Raw genomic sequence first — 18,103 nt, forward strand, 5'->3', positions numbered from 1 at the left:
GGGGAAATAGTCACCATAAACGTCAAAGGATGTGCGACCTGTCTGATGAAAAAGCCAACTTCTGCAGGCCTGGGCTGCATGCCCGAGCTAGGGACCCGGCTAGGCAAGCGAGGGGCTGGGCAGGAGCACAGCCGAGCCCCGGGCAAGTAGTCCAGGGCCAGAGTTTGGGCTGAGACCAGGCAGTCCTGGGGTCCTGCCCAGCTCTGTCGGTACCATTTCGTGTCTCCGAGCCGATTGTAGGGCGGGGACGGGCTAGTGATGCCCTCACTGGGCCGTTAGGACATCGCAGAGGCTCCCACGCCGGGTGAGTCTGACTCCACCCTCCGCCCCACGCCCTCACCCGGCTTCGTCCCCAACGGTCCAGCCACGCCCTTTCGTGTCCTCCCCCTCCCCTGACCTCCCCGGGCGGAATCCTTAATGTCGTAGGCAGCCCGCGGTTTGCAGGGAGCTCATCCGTGAGGACCGAAGCCCGGCGACCCCAGGTTCCCGATGAGGGCCCGAGGTGGACACCTGCGCGCCCAGGATCACCTCGTGGGGAGTCAGCGGAGAGGCGGGATTGGGCCCCCACTTCTCTGCTCCACGTGTGGCAGCGCCGGGACCCGCAGGGGTAGCCGGTGGCCTGGGTGCAGTGCCGGGACCTCGCCGCCAGGAGACGCCCACACGGGCCCGCCGCATCCAGGCTTCCCGGAGCAGCCGGTCCAGCGGCTCCCCGGCTCCACTGCGGCGTCTCCTACATGATTCTCATCTCCCCCCTGCCTCGGGCCTAGGTACCAAGCCTTCCGCATGGCTCGGAGGCAGAGGATCGCCCCCTAGAACTGGAGTCCTGCCTCACTGAGATAGTGGAGGGTGAACTGGGGTGCCTAGACTCATCATTAGGCTGTGTAACCTTGGACATGTCACTCACCCTCTCTGAGCCTGTTACTTTATTTTGACAATTTACAAAGCATTGCATTCAAGATCTCTGGATTCTGGCACTTGACCCCATGTTGCAGACAGAACTGGCACCAGTCCAGGGTTGCAGTGCAGGGGTGGGAGAAACTGGACCATATGATCTGAGAGCCTGAAGAGCCGCTGTCTGCAGCACTGGGGTGACTGATACGTAGATGGACAGACAGAGTCCCCACTGGTCCCTGGCTCTTCTTGGCACAAAGGGTGGGAGGATGGCTGGCTGGGCGTGCTGCCAACCCCAAGGCTCCCCTGACCAAGGGGCCTGCCCTGCAGGAGTCTCGCCTTGAATCCCAGGCTCCAGAGGGGCCAGCCTCTGCTCCCTGCCCCCACTACCAGTGGTGTGGAGCCACTGCCGCATCTGTAGTGTGATGTCACCAAATGGAGGTGCCACGTCCCTGCTGCTCCTGTGGCAAGAACTCCTAGCTGTCTCCCAATATCCACTTCCCAGCCTCCCTTAGAGCTGAGTGTGGCCATGTGTCCTGGGTCTGGGCTCTGCTCTAAATCACTTCCTTCTCTATCTTCCTTCACTCCTGTCTCTGAAAGAGGTGAGGAGGGCCCCAGGGGACTACGCAGGGATAAAGCAAGGGAACTGGGAGGGGTCAGGGTGGGAGGCAGCCAAAGCAGCTGGCTTCGGAGACAGAGCCATAGGACCTGGGAGGTAGGGGACTGCTGTTTAGAGATCCTTTTTCCCATGGCTGCCACGGGCCTCATCTCCCTCTGTAGGTGGTAAGTTTCCCAACCCTACAGCTGCTCTTGGGTCAGCCTCGAGCTCCACATCATGCCACTGCTCTTCTGTGCTCTCGGAGAAACAATTCTAGGTCCCATACTGACAGTTTGTAAAGTCCTTCCCAGGTAAATACAGGTCAAGCCACTCCTCTGCTTTAAAACCTCCCATGGCTCGCAGTGCCAGGGGGTTGAGCCCTACATCCTGAGTCTTGTGTTTGAGATGCTCTGCAGTCCGGCCCTGACCCCCTTTCATCCCATCCCCCACTCCCCCTCTAGCGCCTGACCCCCGTCCACTCCTCCAGGTTGTCTGCATGCTGCCTGGAATATCTTCCCGCTCTGCAGCCTGGAAAACTACCCTGACCCTGAGACCCAGCGGGAATACTCCCTTGTCCAATACTCCCTGCTGCCTGCCCCCCACCCCACATGGAATCAGCTGCTGCTTCCTCAGCTTTTGGTGGATGGTCTGTTTACCCCAACCCCTGAAGCATCTGGATGAGGCCAGGGCTGAGTCCTCTCTGGTCCCCAACAGCCAGCCCAGAGGAGGTGGCTAGAGAGATACAGTCGCTAGCCTCAGCTTCACATTTTATAGGTGCAAGAACCAGCTAAAGGCCAGAAAAACCCTAGCATGGGGCTCCATCCTCATTATAGCCCTTTGGAGCTGTTGCTACCATTGTCCCCATTTTGTAGAGGAGGAAACAAGAGCCATAAAGAGGTGAACTGACTTGGCTGCAGTCACAGGGCTAGTGGGAGGTTGTGTAGCATTGTGGTTAAAACCCGGTTCCATCCCCGGCTCTGCCATTGACCAGCTGTGTGACCAGAGGCAAGCCTGGACCTCACTGAACCTGTCTCTGTACGTGTGACATGGGGTGATAGTGGCGCCTCACTCTCGCGGCTGCCTTGCACACTTATGAAGGTAACGGGTATAAAGGGCCTGGTAGCCAGGGGGAGCTCGGCGTGATGGTGACATTCCTGCTGTTATCCCTCTGCCTAGGGGCTCAGGTGGGAGGCTGGCTTCGCTCTGTCCCCAGGAGGGTCTCAGCTCCCTGCCCTCCAAGTGTCACCCAGACTCTTCTCTGGGCTGCAGAGGGCAGTGGAGACGGGGAGCTTATTCTCCCTTAGTGGCCCAGAGACACTCAGTGAGAAGCCCAGTTGCCCAGCTGAGAGCTTCCATGGGTTAGAGGAGATGGACTTGGGGTTTGTATCCCAGAATCCTCTGAGGGCCTGAGCCCCAGTGGGACCTGTGGCTGTGGGGCTCGAAGCCCAGCTCTGCCATTTACCAGCTGGGTCACCCTGGTCGAGGTACCGCCCCTCTCGGGCCATTGGTTTCCATCCGTGTAAAATGGGGCATCAGCACCGGGCTTCTGGATTCTACCTGCCCATCGGTTCTCACTGAACTGGCACACCAACCCTTCCTGAGAAGGACACGTTACAGAGGCAGGGGCTGTGCAGGAGTGCTGTGATGTGGCCAAGGGCACCCAGCAAAGGACTGAGCAGCATAGTCAAACCTGGGGCCCAGAGCCAGGCTCTCGCCTCTGAGCCCGGGTTCTGAATTCTTACTGAGGTCCTGCTGCAGGGGAGCCACGCTGGCACAGGGCTATGATGGTTTTAGAAACCCCTGGGGCTTGGGCAGGAAATCCAGGGCAGCCCAGCCCCAGCCAGCTTTGCTGTTCCTAAAGTGAAGATGAGAGAAGACGGATTCCCAGGTCCTGCTGATCTATGGCCCCAGGGTGGGGCTGTGACATGCAGAAGGTGACAGCTGCTCCCTCCCTGTAGTGGCTTCTGGAAAGGACATGGAGCCTCAGTTAGGCAGGGACCTCAGGGTCACTGTGTCTGGTTCCCTGCCTTCACAGAGAAGCTTCCGGGCAGCATGCTGACCACCCTGGTCCCTAGGGGACAGCTCGTCCAGGCCCTTCCTGGTTCAGAAGTGAAGGGGTCCAGGTCACACAGAGGCCAGAGCACATTCAGGAAGGGATCAGTGTCCCAATATTGAGACACTGGCTGTCTACACACCTGCACATCCACAGGGCCAAACCACCAGGGGACGTCCCTCCGTGGAGGATCAGGGGGCACTAATCAGTCTGGCTGTGTGTCGGTCTTCAGGTCTCTTTACCTCTCTGAGCCTCATCTGTAAACTGGGCATAACATTGACCTCCCAGAGCCCTCAAGAGAATTAAAAGGGGTTATGACTAGGAAGGGGGACCCTTCTCTCCCCGATCACCCCAAATGACCAGGGAAGGTTTCTACAGCCCCCAAACACCGCCCTGTGGGCCTGATACCCATGGTCAGAGGAGGGAGTGGCTGTTCAGTGGACATCCACTTTGTGCCGGATGCTGACCATGGGTACTCTAAGCTTGAAAACAACACTGGGAGTATCACTCCCTGCTCTTCTACAGATGGGAAAAGTCCTCTTTACCTCCTGCTGCCAGAGCCGGGGCTCCAGGGGTGGGAATTAGGAGGGGCTCCAGGGGTGGGGGAGTCGAGGGCCGGTTGTGGGCCAGTTGTGGGCAGGCACTGAGCTGGGCAAAGGGCTCCAGGGGTGAGCAAGACACGCCGAGTCCTGCCCTTCAGAGTTCATGGCCATAGGGAACACAGGCAGGAAACAGACTCAGATCCCAAACACTGAGTTCAGTTCACCTGTGCGCAGTGCTGCTGCGGGGGGGCTCGTGTGCGGGGAGGCTCATGTGTGTGTGGGGTGTAATGGAAAGCTAGAGGAGGGGCTGGTCTGGGGGCCTAGAGAAAGCCCAGGACAGGTCTGAAGGGTGAGTAGGAGCCAAGGGGATGAGCAGGGGAGTAGGTGCTCGTTACAGGAGGCAAGGCAGGTGCCAAGGGCAGAGGCCAGAACACAGAGGATTGGGGGATGGAAAGAAGCTCAGCTACCCAGGAGGCAGGAGTGTGAGAGGACCAGGGCCAGGGCCAGTTAGTGGAGGTAAGAAGGGATTTAAACTCCACTTGGACAACACTGGGGAGCCACTGAGGGATTGAAGCAGGGAGTGAGTGATGGGTTCAGATTCCGTGTAGAAAGATGCTTGGTGCCTCCCTGTGGAACAGCGAGGAGGGCCTGCAGAGGGACAGGGGCCCTGGGGCGGGAGAAAGCGGCTAATGCGAGATCCCAAGAGCAGGGTCCACCGGACTCGATGGATTAGACAGAACGAGGAGAGGAAGGAGCCTAAGGTGACCCCCGGTGTAGTTGGCCTTAGGGTGGGGGTGGGGCCGTTCACAAAGTGGGGGGAACGGAAGGCGCAGCAATGGGGCTGATCACGGGGCCCAGGGATATGGCTGGTTGCTGGAAGCGCGCCGCGCCTCGTGGCCCAGGATGGAAGAAACCCCAGCACTGGGGAGGGCAGAGCGCTGAGGACGGGGAAAGCCGGGAGGGGCAGCGGGGGCAGCAAGTGGTAAATGCCAGGGCAGGTGGAGTAGGGGGACAAGGACCGGGAGACCGTCGGGCTCTGGCCTCTAGCGTTGGTGTTTCCCAGGAAGAGCAGTGAGCGGGGAGGGGCAGCGGTGTCGGGTGGGGTGCTGGGGAAATGCTGAGAGGGCGGAGGTGGGGTCAGTGTGTGAGGAGTAGACCAAGTGCAGAGCGAGGAAGGAAGGGGTCTCCAGAAAAGGAAACAGCGGAGGCAAGAAGTGGGAGGAGGCAGAAAAGAAGCCGCTGCCTCAGTGGAGCCCAGGCAACAGCCCGGACGCGAGCTCAGGCCGCAGGAGCCCTGCGTGCCGCGCGGGCGGCAGGAAGGCGACCGCGGCCTCGCTCTCGGACCCGCAGGGATGAGGCCCCGGGCGCCGAGGCTCGACCCCACCCACTGTGGCCTCCTCGGGGACCCTGGCATCCTCGCGGTCGGCCCACCGGAGGCCCCGCCCCCAGCGTTGGCCTCGGTCGCTCCGGAGGATGTCCGGTCGCCGGGAGCTGGCAGAGGGGCTCCCGGGGTCGCTGATGCCACCCCTGGTCTCCTCCGCCGAGCCACAGGGCCGGAGCCTGGGTTCGAGGCCCAACTGTGCAGTGTGGCTCCGGGACCTGACTCTGCCACGCGCAGCGGGGTTGGGTGGCCCAGGCCGGCGACTTCCTCGAGTTCCCCCTCCCCGCCCCGGGCGCACAGCAGGGTCTCATTACCGCCCATCCCCCTCCGCTAGCGCCCCGCGTGCCGGGGGGTCTCCGCGGCCGGGGGGAGGGGCGGGTTATAATGAATCCCAGGCCGGAAATTCCTCCCGAGGGGCCCGGCTGGGCTGCGGGAGTCGGGGGGGGCCGGCGCTGAGGCTGGCAATCTGCCCGCACCACCCCTCCTCCTCCTCCTCCGCCCCCCGCATCATGGAAACTGGGCCGCCGGCCGACCCCCCTGGCTCCGCTCCACATTCCTGCCTCTGGGGGCGGGCGGGGCACGAAAGCTGCGCTACCCCCTTCGGGCCGGTCCGCAGGGGGAGCCGCGGACCTCCTAACCCTCCTTATGATTTGGGACGAGCACCGCCTCCCCATTCCAGCTTGGGCAGATCTTCGGGGAGGTTAGGGAGACCGGCAGAACCCGCGACACTCCATTCGATTCAATCAACTCTGCGAACCTGGTTCATCTCTAGTTACCCTCCCCCCCACGTGATTACTCTTCATTAAGCGCTCGTGGGCTTACCCCGGGCTGCGCCCGTATTGTGCGCCCAGCCCTCAACGCCGGATTTTCACCTCTCAGCATCTGGCGAGGCAGACACCATTATGCCCATTTTACAGGTGAAGGCAGTGAGGTTCAGACAGAGGAAGGTTCAGATAGTAGGGTCGGGCGGAGCAGGAACTCCGGCCACCTCCTCCCGGAAGCTCCCCGGACGGCGCTGGGCATCTGTAGGCTCTCAGATGCCCCCAGATTCCTCTCCGGGGCGACTGGAAGGAGGGACTCTGCGAGACGGGGGAGGGCGTGCGGGCTTCGAATCCTGTCTGCTCGCTCAGGCTGTGGGGCTGGGTCTCAGTTTCCGCACGTGGGAAGAGGGCGCCCTCCCAGGCCTTCTGAACGACGTTAGCGGGGGACTCGAGCCCCCGGATCCTCCGAGTCACCGGGCGCGCACACAGCGCTTACCTGCGAGCCTCAGACTTGAGTCGCTGCCTCCTTCCAGCCGTGGGGCCTGGCCGGGCCCCGGCCAGACTGTCCCTGGGGCTCCAGGAGGGCGGGGCCCGGGCAGCGCTAGGCGGGGCCGGGCCAGGGGGCGGGGCCGGGGGCCGGGATTCCTAGGAGACCGCGGCAGTGCCGCGAGCCGCGGCGCGCGGACTCGGACCCTGACCCAGCCGGGTGCGGAGGCGGCAGGTGAGCAAAACTAGGAGCCTGGGGTTCGTCCCCCACTTTCCCCAACTTTTTGTTTAGCCTCTCCCTCCAGATGGGCGCTGAGTGGGGGCTCGGGAGCCCGGTTCCCCCTTTCCCCGGAGTCTGGACGCGCGGGGAGGCGGGACCCCGGAGTGTCCGGGATCCAGCCCCGAGCAACTTCCCGAGACATGGGACCTTCGGACTGTGTCTCCAAGTTTCTGCCTCTCAGGGGTCCCCAGCGTCGACCCACGCCCTCCAGAGTCTCAGGGTCTCTGATCATGTCCCCATCTCTCTGCAAGCCTCCGCTTCCCTTCCCGCCAGGACCCGCGGTGGCTCAGGGGTGACCTTTCCGGAGCTGGGGCCGGAGCGCCAGCTCTGGCCTGGGGCGGGGTGGTCATTTCTCCAGTTTGGGGCTGGGGAAAGAGCTCCACACTCAGAGACCGGGGTGGGGAACGGGACTCGCCTCCTCCCAGGACGCTCCCGGGTCTGAGCAGAGAAGTGACCAGCGTTGGGTCCTAGTAGAGCCCCCGTCCTGTGTGGCCTATGACCCTGGCAGGCCCCTCCGCCTCTCCGGGCCGCAGTTTCCCTCTGTGAACACCAGGCTTTGGACGCGGAAGACGCCGGGGCTCTATGCTAGGCCCTGGGCCTTCAGCGCTCCTGTCGGAGGCAGGGATGGGGTGTCCTGCTTTGAGCTTCGGGGGTGCGAATGGGGAGTGAGTAGGGTAACAAGGCCTCCTTCCTGGGGCCTCGACTATGGGTTCCAACGTTGCAGCTGTGGAGAAACCAGACTGGGGCAGTGAGGATGCACCACTGGACAGCGAGGTGCTAAACCTCCTCTCCTAAGGCCGGAGCGCCCCGGCCGGGGCACGGTTTCCTCCCACATCCTCCCTTCCGTGGGGGCCACACCACACGCAGCCCCGCAACTCCTGCCCGGCCCGGATTCACTCCTCAGGTCGCAGGCCAGGCCGCACCAGCAGCCGGGAGGGGCTTAAGCCGGGCGGCCCAGACCCTGCGGCAGCCAGAGGTGCAAGGGCGGTGCTGCTCCGGCCGGGACGCGGGCCACTGAGGCCTCGGGCGGTGGAGGCCGGAAAGGAGGCCAGGCGGCTGGAAAGGGGGATGTTTCATCCCGAGGAGCCCGAATTGGAAACGCTGCAACCTGGGGGAACAGCGTTGCCCGGGCTGACAGGACAGACAGGAGGGGAGCTCACTTGGCAAGGCCCGGCGCCCGGCACCCGCAGCCCCCTGCTTCCTGCCCTGGCGTTAGCCCGGCCGCTGGAGGAGGGGGCGGCCTCTTCTTCGCGGAGTTTAAAGAAATCCTGGGCCAAATCTGCCACTTGTTTTGGTCAGAGCGGTCTTCTCGGAGTCTAGCTCAAGTCTCTCTTGCTGCATGCAGCTTCAGTGCTGACTGAGGAGGTCTGGAAGGAGGAGGCGGGCAGGAAGAGGCTGGAGGCCGCGACACCCACTCCTTCCTTCCCTGCGGTACTTGAAGCGCAGCAGAGGGGAGGTGGGGCCCGCGAGCGACCCCAGCGGACCCGGGCGGCTGAGTGCCCCCTCCCTCCTTTACTACGGTGCAGCCACCTGCGGGGGTGAGCTCGAGCTCGGGCGGCACTTACCCTGGAGACTCCGCTGCCGGGGTCCCCACACCTCCCGAGGCCCGGGACCCGCAAGCTGGCCAAGAGGGCGCAGGCGGCCGGAGCCCCGCAGCCAAGGATGCGCCAAGGAGCAGCCCGCGACCCCCTCCCTGGTCTCCGCCCGCGGGCCCGGCCAACTCTGGCTTCTGCCGCGCGTCCCTGGCTCGGAGCTCCGCTGCGGAAAACCCGAGCGGGGGCGGCTCCCCGCCTCGCAGCCCGGGAAAATCCGGGGGTGGCCGCCAGGGATCTCCAAGCGTCCTGGGCCAGGCAGCCCCATCTTCCCTCCCGGATGTGGGCCCCCGACCTGGCGCTCCGACCGTAGGCCCGTCGGTTCAGTCCCTGCCTCCCACCTTCTCTCCGCAGAGCGCCAAGACGACTGAGAGATGACGGCTGGGAGCCCTGGAGACTGCGGGGAGGTGCGGAGGAGCCCCGAGGGCCGCGTCTCCCGCCTGGGCCGCCGCCTGGGCCGCCGCCGCCGGCGCCCGCGCTCCCCGCCCGAGCCCCTGCGGGTGCGGGCGCGGCTGCGGCTGCGATCGCCGTCGGGGGCGTTCGCGGCGCTGGGGGCGCTCGTGGTCCTGGTGGGCATGGGCATCGCAGTGGCCGGCTACTGGCCGCACCGCGCCGGGGTCCCGGGACCCCGGGCTGCAAACGCCAGCGCGCCCCCCCTGAGCGAGCTGCGGCGCGAGGGTCGGGGCGCCGGCCGGGCCCACGGCCCGCACGAGCGGCTGCGACTCCTTGGGCCCGTGGTCATGGGCGTAGGCCTGTTCGTGTTCATCTGCGCCAACACGCTGCTCTACGAGAACCGAGACTTGGAGACTCGACGGCTTCGTCAGGGGGTGCTGCGGGCTCAGGCGCTCCGACCCCCGGACGGCCCGGGCTGGGACTGCGCTCTCCTCCCCAGCCCCGGCCCCAGGACTCCCCGAGCCATAGGCTGCGTGGAGCCAGAAAGCTGGGACCTGTCCCCGTGTCGGGGTACCTCACCAGTCCCATCAGTGCGGAGTCTGCGTTCAGAGCCTGCTAATCCTCGCTTGGGGTTACCTGCCCTGCTCAACAGTTACCCGCTGAAGGGCCCAGGGCTGCACCCACCCTGGGGTCCACGGACCCAGACTGGCCATGTGATTATCACCGTGCAGCCCTCTGGTTCCTGCATTGAACATTCCAAGTCTCTGGATCTGGGCCTTGGGGAGCTCCTGCTTAGGGCCCCAGCAGCTCGGGACTGTGCTCACCGAAGCTGGCCGCGGCTGGACCGCCTTAGTCTGGGGGGTTACGCCAAGTTGGGAGGAGGAGGGGACTTGGGGGCCCGGGTCTGAGGAGCAGGGGACAGCCTGCTATGAGGCTGCAGCATGGACCATGGTACCAGACTAGGATGGGAGTCCCAATGTCTAGTAGATGCTTCAGTCACATCCCAGACTGGGGACGGATGCTCTGGCCCCAGCAGCTGCTAAGGCATCCTGACTTGCATGTCAGCAGAGAAATGCCAACTGCACAAGGGTTCAAAAAGCCGGAGAGAATGTGTTTTAACGTGGAATCTGGAGACCAGCGTGACTCAGCCTTAGGAATTCCTTCAGCCTCCAAAAGTGGCCTTAGCCCTGGACAGGTACCTGAGGGGGCTGGAGGTCCAGGCCAGGGTGATTGGGAGATGTATCTGGTGTCTTGGCAAACCCAAAGTGGTGGGCAAGGACACTAAGACTTGGAAGGTAGGTTGTGATATTACAGGCTGGGACAGGCTCCCTCCAAGGTGGCACTAGTGATACGGTTTGCGCCTCTGGGAAGACGGGCAATGGGGTGGAGCTGAGATGTTCCACCGCCATCTGGGATGGAGACTGAGCCTTTAATTCCTACCACGTCAAGCCCTCCCCCCCTCAGCCATGCAGGGTATATCCCACGAGGGCTACACTACTGCCAATGCCTTCATACTGAGGGTCTGGCCCCTCCCTTAAAGAGGTCTGAGAAGCCCCCTTTCTCTCCTTTGTCGTGGCCTGTGCCACAAAATTTCCCTCCAGTTGGCAAAAAGCATATGCCGGTTCCCAGAAATCCTTTTATATGTTGAAACTGCATTTTGGTCAACGTGTACACCTTTAGAAAATGGCTTGGATTTGGGTCTTCCTGTCGCACGTTTAATTTTTCCCGAGTTGCCGGTAAGAGAAGAGAACTTTAAAAGTTGATCAATCTTCACAGAGTCCTTTTTTTTTTTTTTTAAGTTTATTGAAAAATGCAATACAAGAAGAAGCAAGACCAAACAGTATCTAAACACTACCACCACTTCTCTAACTACAAAAGGCCAGAACGGCAGACCTAATTATTGCCTATTTAATCTAAGGATTTTGCCAATTTGATTCGGCTGGCATAGTTCCTATTTTGTCAAGAAATGTAAACAACTACTTGATATGATTCATAATTTTTTTTTTTAATTTACAAAGCTCCTTCATTTTTGTCACCAAAATAAAACATTTGAGAGAGATCTGTAAAACCAACCAGCCTGGGGCTAAGATCCTGGACAGGTATTTCCCACGAGCCTTCCTTGGTGTTGGTCAGGCCATAGCCCTGGCTCCATTTCCCGAGGTGGACTGTTTGCTCCCTCACCCTCAGCTGCCCCGCAACACACGGTGGGGGGCTGGGGGCGGGCAGAGGCCCTGACAGGTCCCTGCAGCCAGGCTCTGTGGGCCCTCAGCGGATAAATTCAGGTCCTGCTTTGTGGGTGGGTTGGGTAGGTGGGTGGCAGAGACCTCACGTGGCTTGGAAGAAATCTTTGTTGCTGAAGTGAGATAAAAATAAAATTGCAGTGAGAGTTGTTCCTGTGCTGTGTCTGAGTCACTTTAGGAAAACTGCCAAGTTGTTGACACTGGAAATGAACTCTTCTCCCCTCTTCACCATTTCCACTTGGACAGTCTGTTCTTCTTCACACACACGCACACACACAGTGGCAGAAAGAAAAAAAAAGATCCAAACAATTGCCAAACCCCAAGTTCTGTAACCAGAGAGGGAGGAAAAGGAAAGAGGCTTGGAAGGACACCCCTCGTGTTGGCTTGTCCAAATCATGGCTTCTCAGCGCCAGAAGGGCATTGGAGATCTTCTGGTCCGACTTATAGACAAGGAAGCAGGGTGAAGTGAGTTGGTGACAGATTGAGGGGAAGTTCAGGCCCCTGATTTGTGGTCCTAGGCAGTGAAAGTGGCCACACTGACCTGGATGGCACGGAATACTCAGTGTGCCAGGTTCCTGACATGCATGCTGTGCCCTCTTCCTTTCCCCATCTTCATTCCACAGGTTGCAGCTCTGCAAGCTCCGGCAGCTCTTCCAGCAGGACAGCTGGCCATTGGCAAGTGAGCTCACATCGCATGCCTATATGATGTGAGCTGGATTTCCAACCTCACCACCGCTCTGGGCAACAAAGCTTGGGCTTGGGCACGGCCTGGAAAAGCCCCATCGCTCCAGACTGTATGCCCCAGGCTGTCTGTCCCTGAGACAGGGCACTCTCCTTCCCCCCGAAGCCTGTCACATATCCCACCTGAGCTCTTCCTGTCCCTGCCCAGAGAGAGCTACCTGTTGGTTAGTAACAGTCTCAAGTAAGTACTAAGAGAAAAACGCACACTCGTGAAAACAGTTCAAACCAACTGAGTTTGTCTAAACAAAGGTCAGCCAGCAGAGACTCCGGAGACGTGCTGTGGGCTGGGAGCAGAGGCTGTAGACTTCTCTCCTGCTCACCGCCCTGGAGCCCCCAGCCACTGCTGACTGGGACCCACTGTCCACCTCAGGAAGCTCACTTTCTGTCCTAGAATCAGGATTCTAAGAACTAGTAGGTAGATCTGTTTGTGGGAAGCAAGCTGGAAGATCAGAGAGGCCCTACTGAATAAAAATGTCCCCTAATCTTTACCAGGAATAGTGGGATTGGGGACATCAGTCCTCATTTTCAAAAACAGAAACAAAAAATTAAACCCAAACCCACCACAAACATCAAGCCACAAAACCTGACAGACCTCAGATGGCAAATGGGGATGAGTGGAGCTGGTGTTTGTACCCCTTGTCAAGTGGGGTTTTGTGGGGAGCGTGGCCCCTAAAGCCAATTCCCACGCTCCAGAAGGGTCTCTGCAGGCAGGGGCCGGTCTGGACCACGATCGCCTCCTCTCTCAGTCACATCCTCTCTCACCCCAGGATTAAAGAGAGAGGCTCAGGGATGTTCTCCTGGAAATACTTCTTAGCAGGATCCAACTGAGGTAAACTCCACCACTCCCCTGTGTGAAGTGCACATTCCCAGAACTAGAAAATCTTTAAAAAAATCTTGTCAACTTTCTTTGTCCAAATCACCACTAAAAATGTGCGGTCAGTGCTTTTGGCCCAAAGTGCCTATTTTTCTGTGAGTTTTGGTCTCTCCTGAGATGGGAGGTGGGGGGAGCACTTAGCAGAGCCACTGCTTCTGATGAGGTAAAAGGGGAGGGAGGGCAGGAAGGTGAAGGCCACGGATATGTTCAAACATTCACAGTATCAGATATATCTGAAGCAACTTATGTCTTTGATCTAAAGAAGCTCCAAAAAGAAAGAACAGGAGAGAGGAAGGAAAACAATACTACACTCTTAGCAGAGGCCTCTGCCTCCCCATACCACCCTCAGCAAAGGGACAGGGACATCTTCCTGGGGTCTCTGGATCAGGGCAGCCGCCCTGCCTGACATTCTGATAAAGTTACATCACTGGCTCTGAGAAAGGGCTGGTTTATGAAGTTTCTGCTGCCATCTAAAGGGTATAAACTAGGGGAGGAGCAGGGAAGCCCCATTAAGCTGGCTTTGTCCCCCAGCACAGCTGACAGAGTCATTGGAGGATTTCCCGAAGAATGCTGGGGACCCTGCCAGTATAAATGGGGAGAGGCTGGGCTGAAGGGGTTACAAACCACCCCATAAAAAAACAAAAGGCTCTTTAAAAACAGTCCAAAGAGTGAAAAGTTGAACAATTTCTGGTATCACAATATAGAAAAATGTATTCAAAAGGATCAGTGATATCTAGAAGACTTTCTTGGTATAAACTCCAAATAGAAAATGAAATTGCTTTTCTGGTGGTTTAGAATCAATCATTTTAAAAGTCTGAAGTCTGACTATTGCAGGTTAGCTTCTTTATCATTCTGCTGGTTTTCTCTGGGACGGGAGATGGGCAGGGAGTCGGGGGGAGGGGGGAGGGTAGGACAGTTCCTAGAGGAAAGAAAGAAGCAAAGTTTTAAAATCCCGCAAAGGAGACTGCTACCCAGTCCCAGTGCCAAGTTCTTGTGGCCACAAGTGACAGTCAGGGCCTGAGCGGTTTTACAGGGCCCTGTCCTACCTGGTGATTGATGGCTTCTTCAAGTTATTTGTAAACTACTTGTAGGCATGACTTTATCTGGAACCCTGGCTCTCCAAAAGCAGCTGTCCTGCTTCCAACTCTCTAGTCTGGCCCCAGAGCTTCAGCCCTTTCTTTCCTATCCCCCAAACCCTCATTTCCAGACAGCTAGCGCTGCTTTTCTTGGTTTTGTTCTTCTCCTCTGGCCCTCCCAGGTCTAGGCTCAGAGAGACTTGTGACAGCAGAGAGTAGAGCAGCAGGGAGAAGTGGGGGGAGGTGAGGTGGAGAAGCTGGAGGATGCGTGAAGATTCAAAAGGTGGGTGGGATTTACATCCACGCTTGGTGTATCTCTTCCACCCCATCACTGCCGGCACCGCTGAGGGCAGGAGGAGACCTAGCTGCTTTAGTTGGAGCCAGACACTTAATGACCTCCCACATCCTCCTCCTCAGCCTTCCTCTGCCTTCGGTTTATCAAGTCCCAGCGTGGACTCCTCTGGGGGGATGGCTCCACTCCACACGCACGGCCCATACCTGAGCTCACTCCTCAGAGATCTCGGTTTCCTGATGGACGACCACCTTGGTCACTGACATGTCTGGGTGCTGCTCCTTTGCCTCCTTGATGGCCTGTACGAGGACCTGAGAAAGACAGAAACAACGTCCATCAGGCAGAAAGCAGCCTGGCTGGTGAAAAAGGCAGGGGTCATAGGACACCATTTCTCTGGCAAGTTCAATCTTTCTGTCTGCAGAGCCAGAGCAGCATGTAGGCTTAGCCAAGCTGACGATGGCCGTACCCACCCTATCCTGCTTAGGGAGGCTCCTGGACTGAAAACACAGACACAGGGAGAGCTTAGAGCTGTCTCCAAGGAATCAGGGAGGGCCTTGAGGGCTGACAGCCTGGGTGGCTCTGGGAAGATTCACTCAAGAAAGGGAGTCTGAAGAACAAAGTGAAATCTGTGTTCAGCGTAGGGTAACCGGGAAGCTCAGGACAGGAGAGGAAACTAGCGAAGCATGCTACAAGAAGGAAGAGATGTCTCTGGCTAAAGTAGAGACAAGAAAGGAAGAAAGAGTGGGAGGGCCCATGACATGCCACATACTGGCCTAAGTACATTACTTATTATGATTTACTTGATCTTTACAACAACTCAATGAATTAAGGCAGTATCCTTAATTTCATATTTTAGACGTGGAAACCGAGGTTCAGTGGTTAAAGTGCTTAACGTTTCACAGCTAGTAAGTAACACAGTGGGGATTTTCACTTGAGTCTATCAGACTTTCCTCTTTGCCACACTGTTTTTTAGTTTCAGAGGGAGGTGGAAGGGATGACGACCCTATTTTAGTATCTGGAGGAGTTTTGATCATTTTAGAAAAGCTGAAGGGAGCAGAGGGAAAGTCAAAGAAGAACAATGACACGACTACTCCCCTTGGGCTGCAAGTCGCTGAGCCTCAAGCTCAGAGCACCCCAAGGCGGAAGAGCCCAACACAGACTTTGGGGGATGGTGGCATGGGATTCTCAGTGCCAGGCCTCCATCAAAAAGGACTCTAGCTAGATTTGACCAGCTGACTGTTAACCCTGGCTGTTAAGACTACTTCTAGGAGGGACGGGAAGAAGGGAGATCCCTCTTTTGGTTTCTTGACTCCATGAAAGCCGTTCTTGGCACTGCTACCTCTACAGGCCCCTGCTCATCCTCTCAGCTTGTTTGCTCAACCAGTCTGCTCACGCTTCAAGGCCCAGCCCAAGCCCCCTCTCTGGTTACTCTGGCCTACACCCCTCTCTGACAGCCTGCACCTTCTTAAAGTGCCCACTCCCAATCCAGAGTGCACCACATCTTATCCCTTCCACATGTCCCTCATGTCTCAGAGACTGAGGGACACTGGAGCACCTCTCTGAGCTATCAAGTGTGCTTGTCCTTTTGTCCCAATAACCCTGAAAGAAACCTATGATAATCTTTATTTTACAGAGGGCAAAACCACAGCTCAGAGAAGTAAAATAACTTGCTCAAGGACACACAACCAGTAAGTTGCAGAGTCAGGATTCAACCCAGGTCTGTCTCACTCCAAAGCCAAAACACCTTCCTGTGCCATCTAGCACAGATGAAGCACGTGGCAGGGGCTCAGATCACATCAGGCCGCGTAGGTGAGTGCAGGCTGGTAACACAGCAGCATCCCTTGCGCTGGGGCAAATAGACTGCAAGGCCTCCCACTTGGGCTTTTTGTAGCCTTGTTGCTGGGACCCTCAGCCCGGTGTTCTCAGCTGTAAGTCTCAACCCTGCTACCAAGGGAACTGTCAGCACTGCCACTCAGTCTATTTTTTCTTTTTAAGGCGCTCAGCATATCAGCATAAAGGCCACAGAACTATTGCTCCAGCACCCCTGTCAATGATTCCAGAAGCATTTACATGCAGTCTCTTCCACCCCCGCTTCTCTGTAGTTTTACTGTTCTAACCTCACCCAGCACAGAATTGGGAACATTAATCCTGACCTTATTATTTGCTAATTGCTCAAAGCACACAATTAGCACCTAATTAACATAAAGGCATAGAATTTTAGCACTCAGAGGGCCCAGAAATTAGCTAGATCAACCTACTCTCTTTTAGGAGAGAACAAAAAAAAAAATATATGGGAGGTAAAGTGATTTGCCCAGGGTCATACAACAAGTTAGTGATAGATCTAGGACAGAAATTAAGTTCCAGGTCTCCTGAGTTCCAGCCCCATGACACTGTGTCCCTTCTAGCTCGCCCCTCTGAGGGCAGAGACTACATGTTGGTTTGATATCATCTACTGTCTCCAGCACAGGTTTGGGTACATGATATCCCCTGAACAGCAACAGCTCTATTTACTTGGAGCCCACCACATGCCCCACAATGTACATCTGTATCTCACTTGATTCTCACAAACTTGAAGGAAGATGCTATCTTATAGATGAGGAAACAGAGGCCTAGGGAGTTAGGGCTAGAATATGGTAAGAACTAGGATTTGAGTGTAAAGCCCATGTTCTTTGCATTACACTTCCCTGCTTCTCCAATCTACGGCCCCCATCCCACAGGCCTCAGTGATCCGACTCCCTTTGTCCTTCTTCTCGATTAAGAGCTAGCTAAGGAGCCCCCTTGGAGATAAAGCTGTTATCTTTTTTTTTTTTTTTTTTTTGGCAGTACGCGGGCTCTCTCACTGTTGTGGCCTCTCCCGTTGCGGAGCACAGGCTCCGGACGCGCAGGCTCAGCGGCCATGGCTCACGGGCCCAGTCGCTCCGCGGCATGTGGGATCTTCCCGGACCGGGGCATGAACCCGTGTCCCCTGCATCGGCATGCGGACACTCAACAACTGCGCCACCAGGGAAGCCCCGTAAGCTGTTGTCTTTTGCAAGCCAATTTCGGTGTCCATCAGTGATCCTTCCCCAGAACCTCTCCCATGCCCAGGATCTCAGCATTCCCACCTGATCATGGTCAATATCGGCATCTCCTGTGATCACAATTCGCTTTTCAATCCGGGTCTCTGAAATCCCACCTTTTACAGTCTGAAACAAAAGGGAGGTGACCATATGAGAAAGAAAGAAAGAAAAACCCAAACAGCAAAACAAAACAACAGCAAGAAATTAGTCTGAAAACTATACTCCAAATTTTAATCTGCTGCTGGGTACTGAATAGGGGAGCTTTCTCACACACTTGTTCAAAATCTTGGCTGGACCTGCTAAAATGAGCACACGCCTATTCCCTAGTGTTGCTAAAACCTTTAATAAGCTAAACAGAAAGTCATAATTCTCTATTATTTATTTTTACCTTTTTCTTCCTCCCAAACACCAAAGAATTTCTGTGAGTAAACAAAACAGGTGTTCCTGTTTGCTATTATATTTTCCTATATATTTTGATTGTTTTCAAGAGGCAAACAAATCAGAAGACTATGAACAAAAAAATGTCATGAAGCTTGAAATTAGGCTCTTTTTAAAACATTTTCATATTACTGATGTCAAAAGACCCTCAAATAATCCCCCCAGCGTAGGTAGGTTTCCCTACTTCACAGATGAGGAAACCATGGTCTAGACATATTACGTAACTGGCTTCCAGCCATCTGTGTGTTGATGATGGAGCTTGGTCAGCAATCTAGATCTCTTATTTACAAGAAAATGCTTTTTCATCTAGTGCTACCGCCAACATGGATTGTCTCTGATTTTCTGGGAGTAGTCCCAATTTTAGATACTTTGTCCCTCTTGCCCCCATAAACAATATTCTAATAAT

The 18,103-nt window shown here is 57.0% G+C and overlaps 2 protein-coding genes across 27 annotated transcripts in view; one reads left to right on the forward strand and one right to left on the reverse strand.

Moving 5' to 3' along the window:
* Positions 1 to 8,958: 8,958 nt before the first annotated feature.
* On the forward strand, positions 8,959 to 9,885 carry TMEM200B (transmembrane protein 200B; the record flags this gene model as incomplete). The annotated part of the gene is made up of 1 exon (XM_082834834.1): positions 8,959 to 9,885. The coding sequence occupies one exon, from the start codon at positions 8,959 to 8,961 to the stop codon at positions 9,883 to 9,885; it is 927 nt and encodes a 308-aa protein (XP_082690960.1).
* A 108-nt stretch (positions 9,886 to 9,993) lies between these two features.
* The window catches only part of EPB41 (erythrocyte membrane protein band 4.1), a 209,963-nt gene continuing 201,853 nt past the window's right edge, over positions 9,994 to 18,103 (reverse strand). For 17 of the 26 annotated variants that reach the window (XM_082863791.1, XM_082863807.1, XM_082863792.1 and 14 more), the window contains 3 exons: positions 17,305 to 17,385; positions 14,407 to 14,511; positions 9,994 to 13,751 (listed from right to left, as the gene is read on the reverse strand). In XM_082863791.1, the coding sequence (XP_082719917.1) occupies positions 14,413 to 14,511; positions 17,305 to 17,385 (180 nt within the window). In that variant the 3' untranslated portion in view covers positions 9,994 to 13,751; positions 14,407 to 14,412. The remainder of the gene's footprint in view (positions 13,752 to 14,406; positions 14,512 to 17,304; positions 17,386 to 18,103) is intronic. The other 9 variants (XM_082863786.1, XM_082863785.1, XM_082863794.1 and 6 more) reach the window with 3 other exon arrangements.

The sequence above is a fragment of the Leucopleurus acutus genome (assembly GCF_964270905.1).
Source record: "Leucopleurus acutus genome assembly, chromosome: 2".
NCBI lineage: Eukaryota > Metazoa > Chordata > Mammalia > Artiodactyla > Delphinidae > Leucopleurus > Leucopleurus acutus.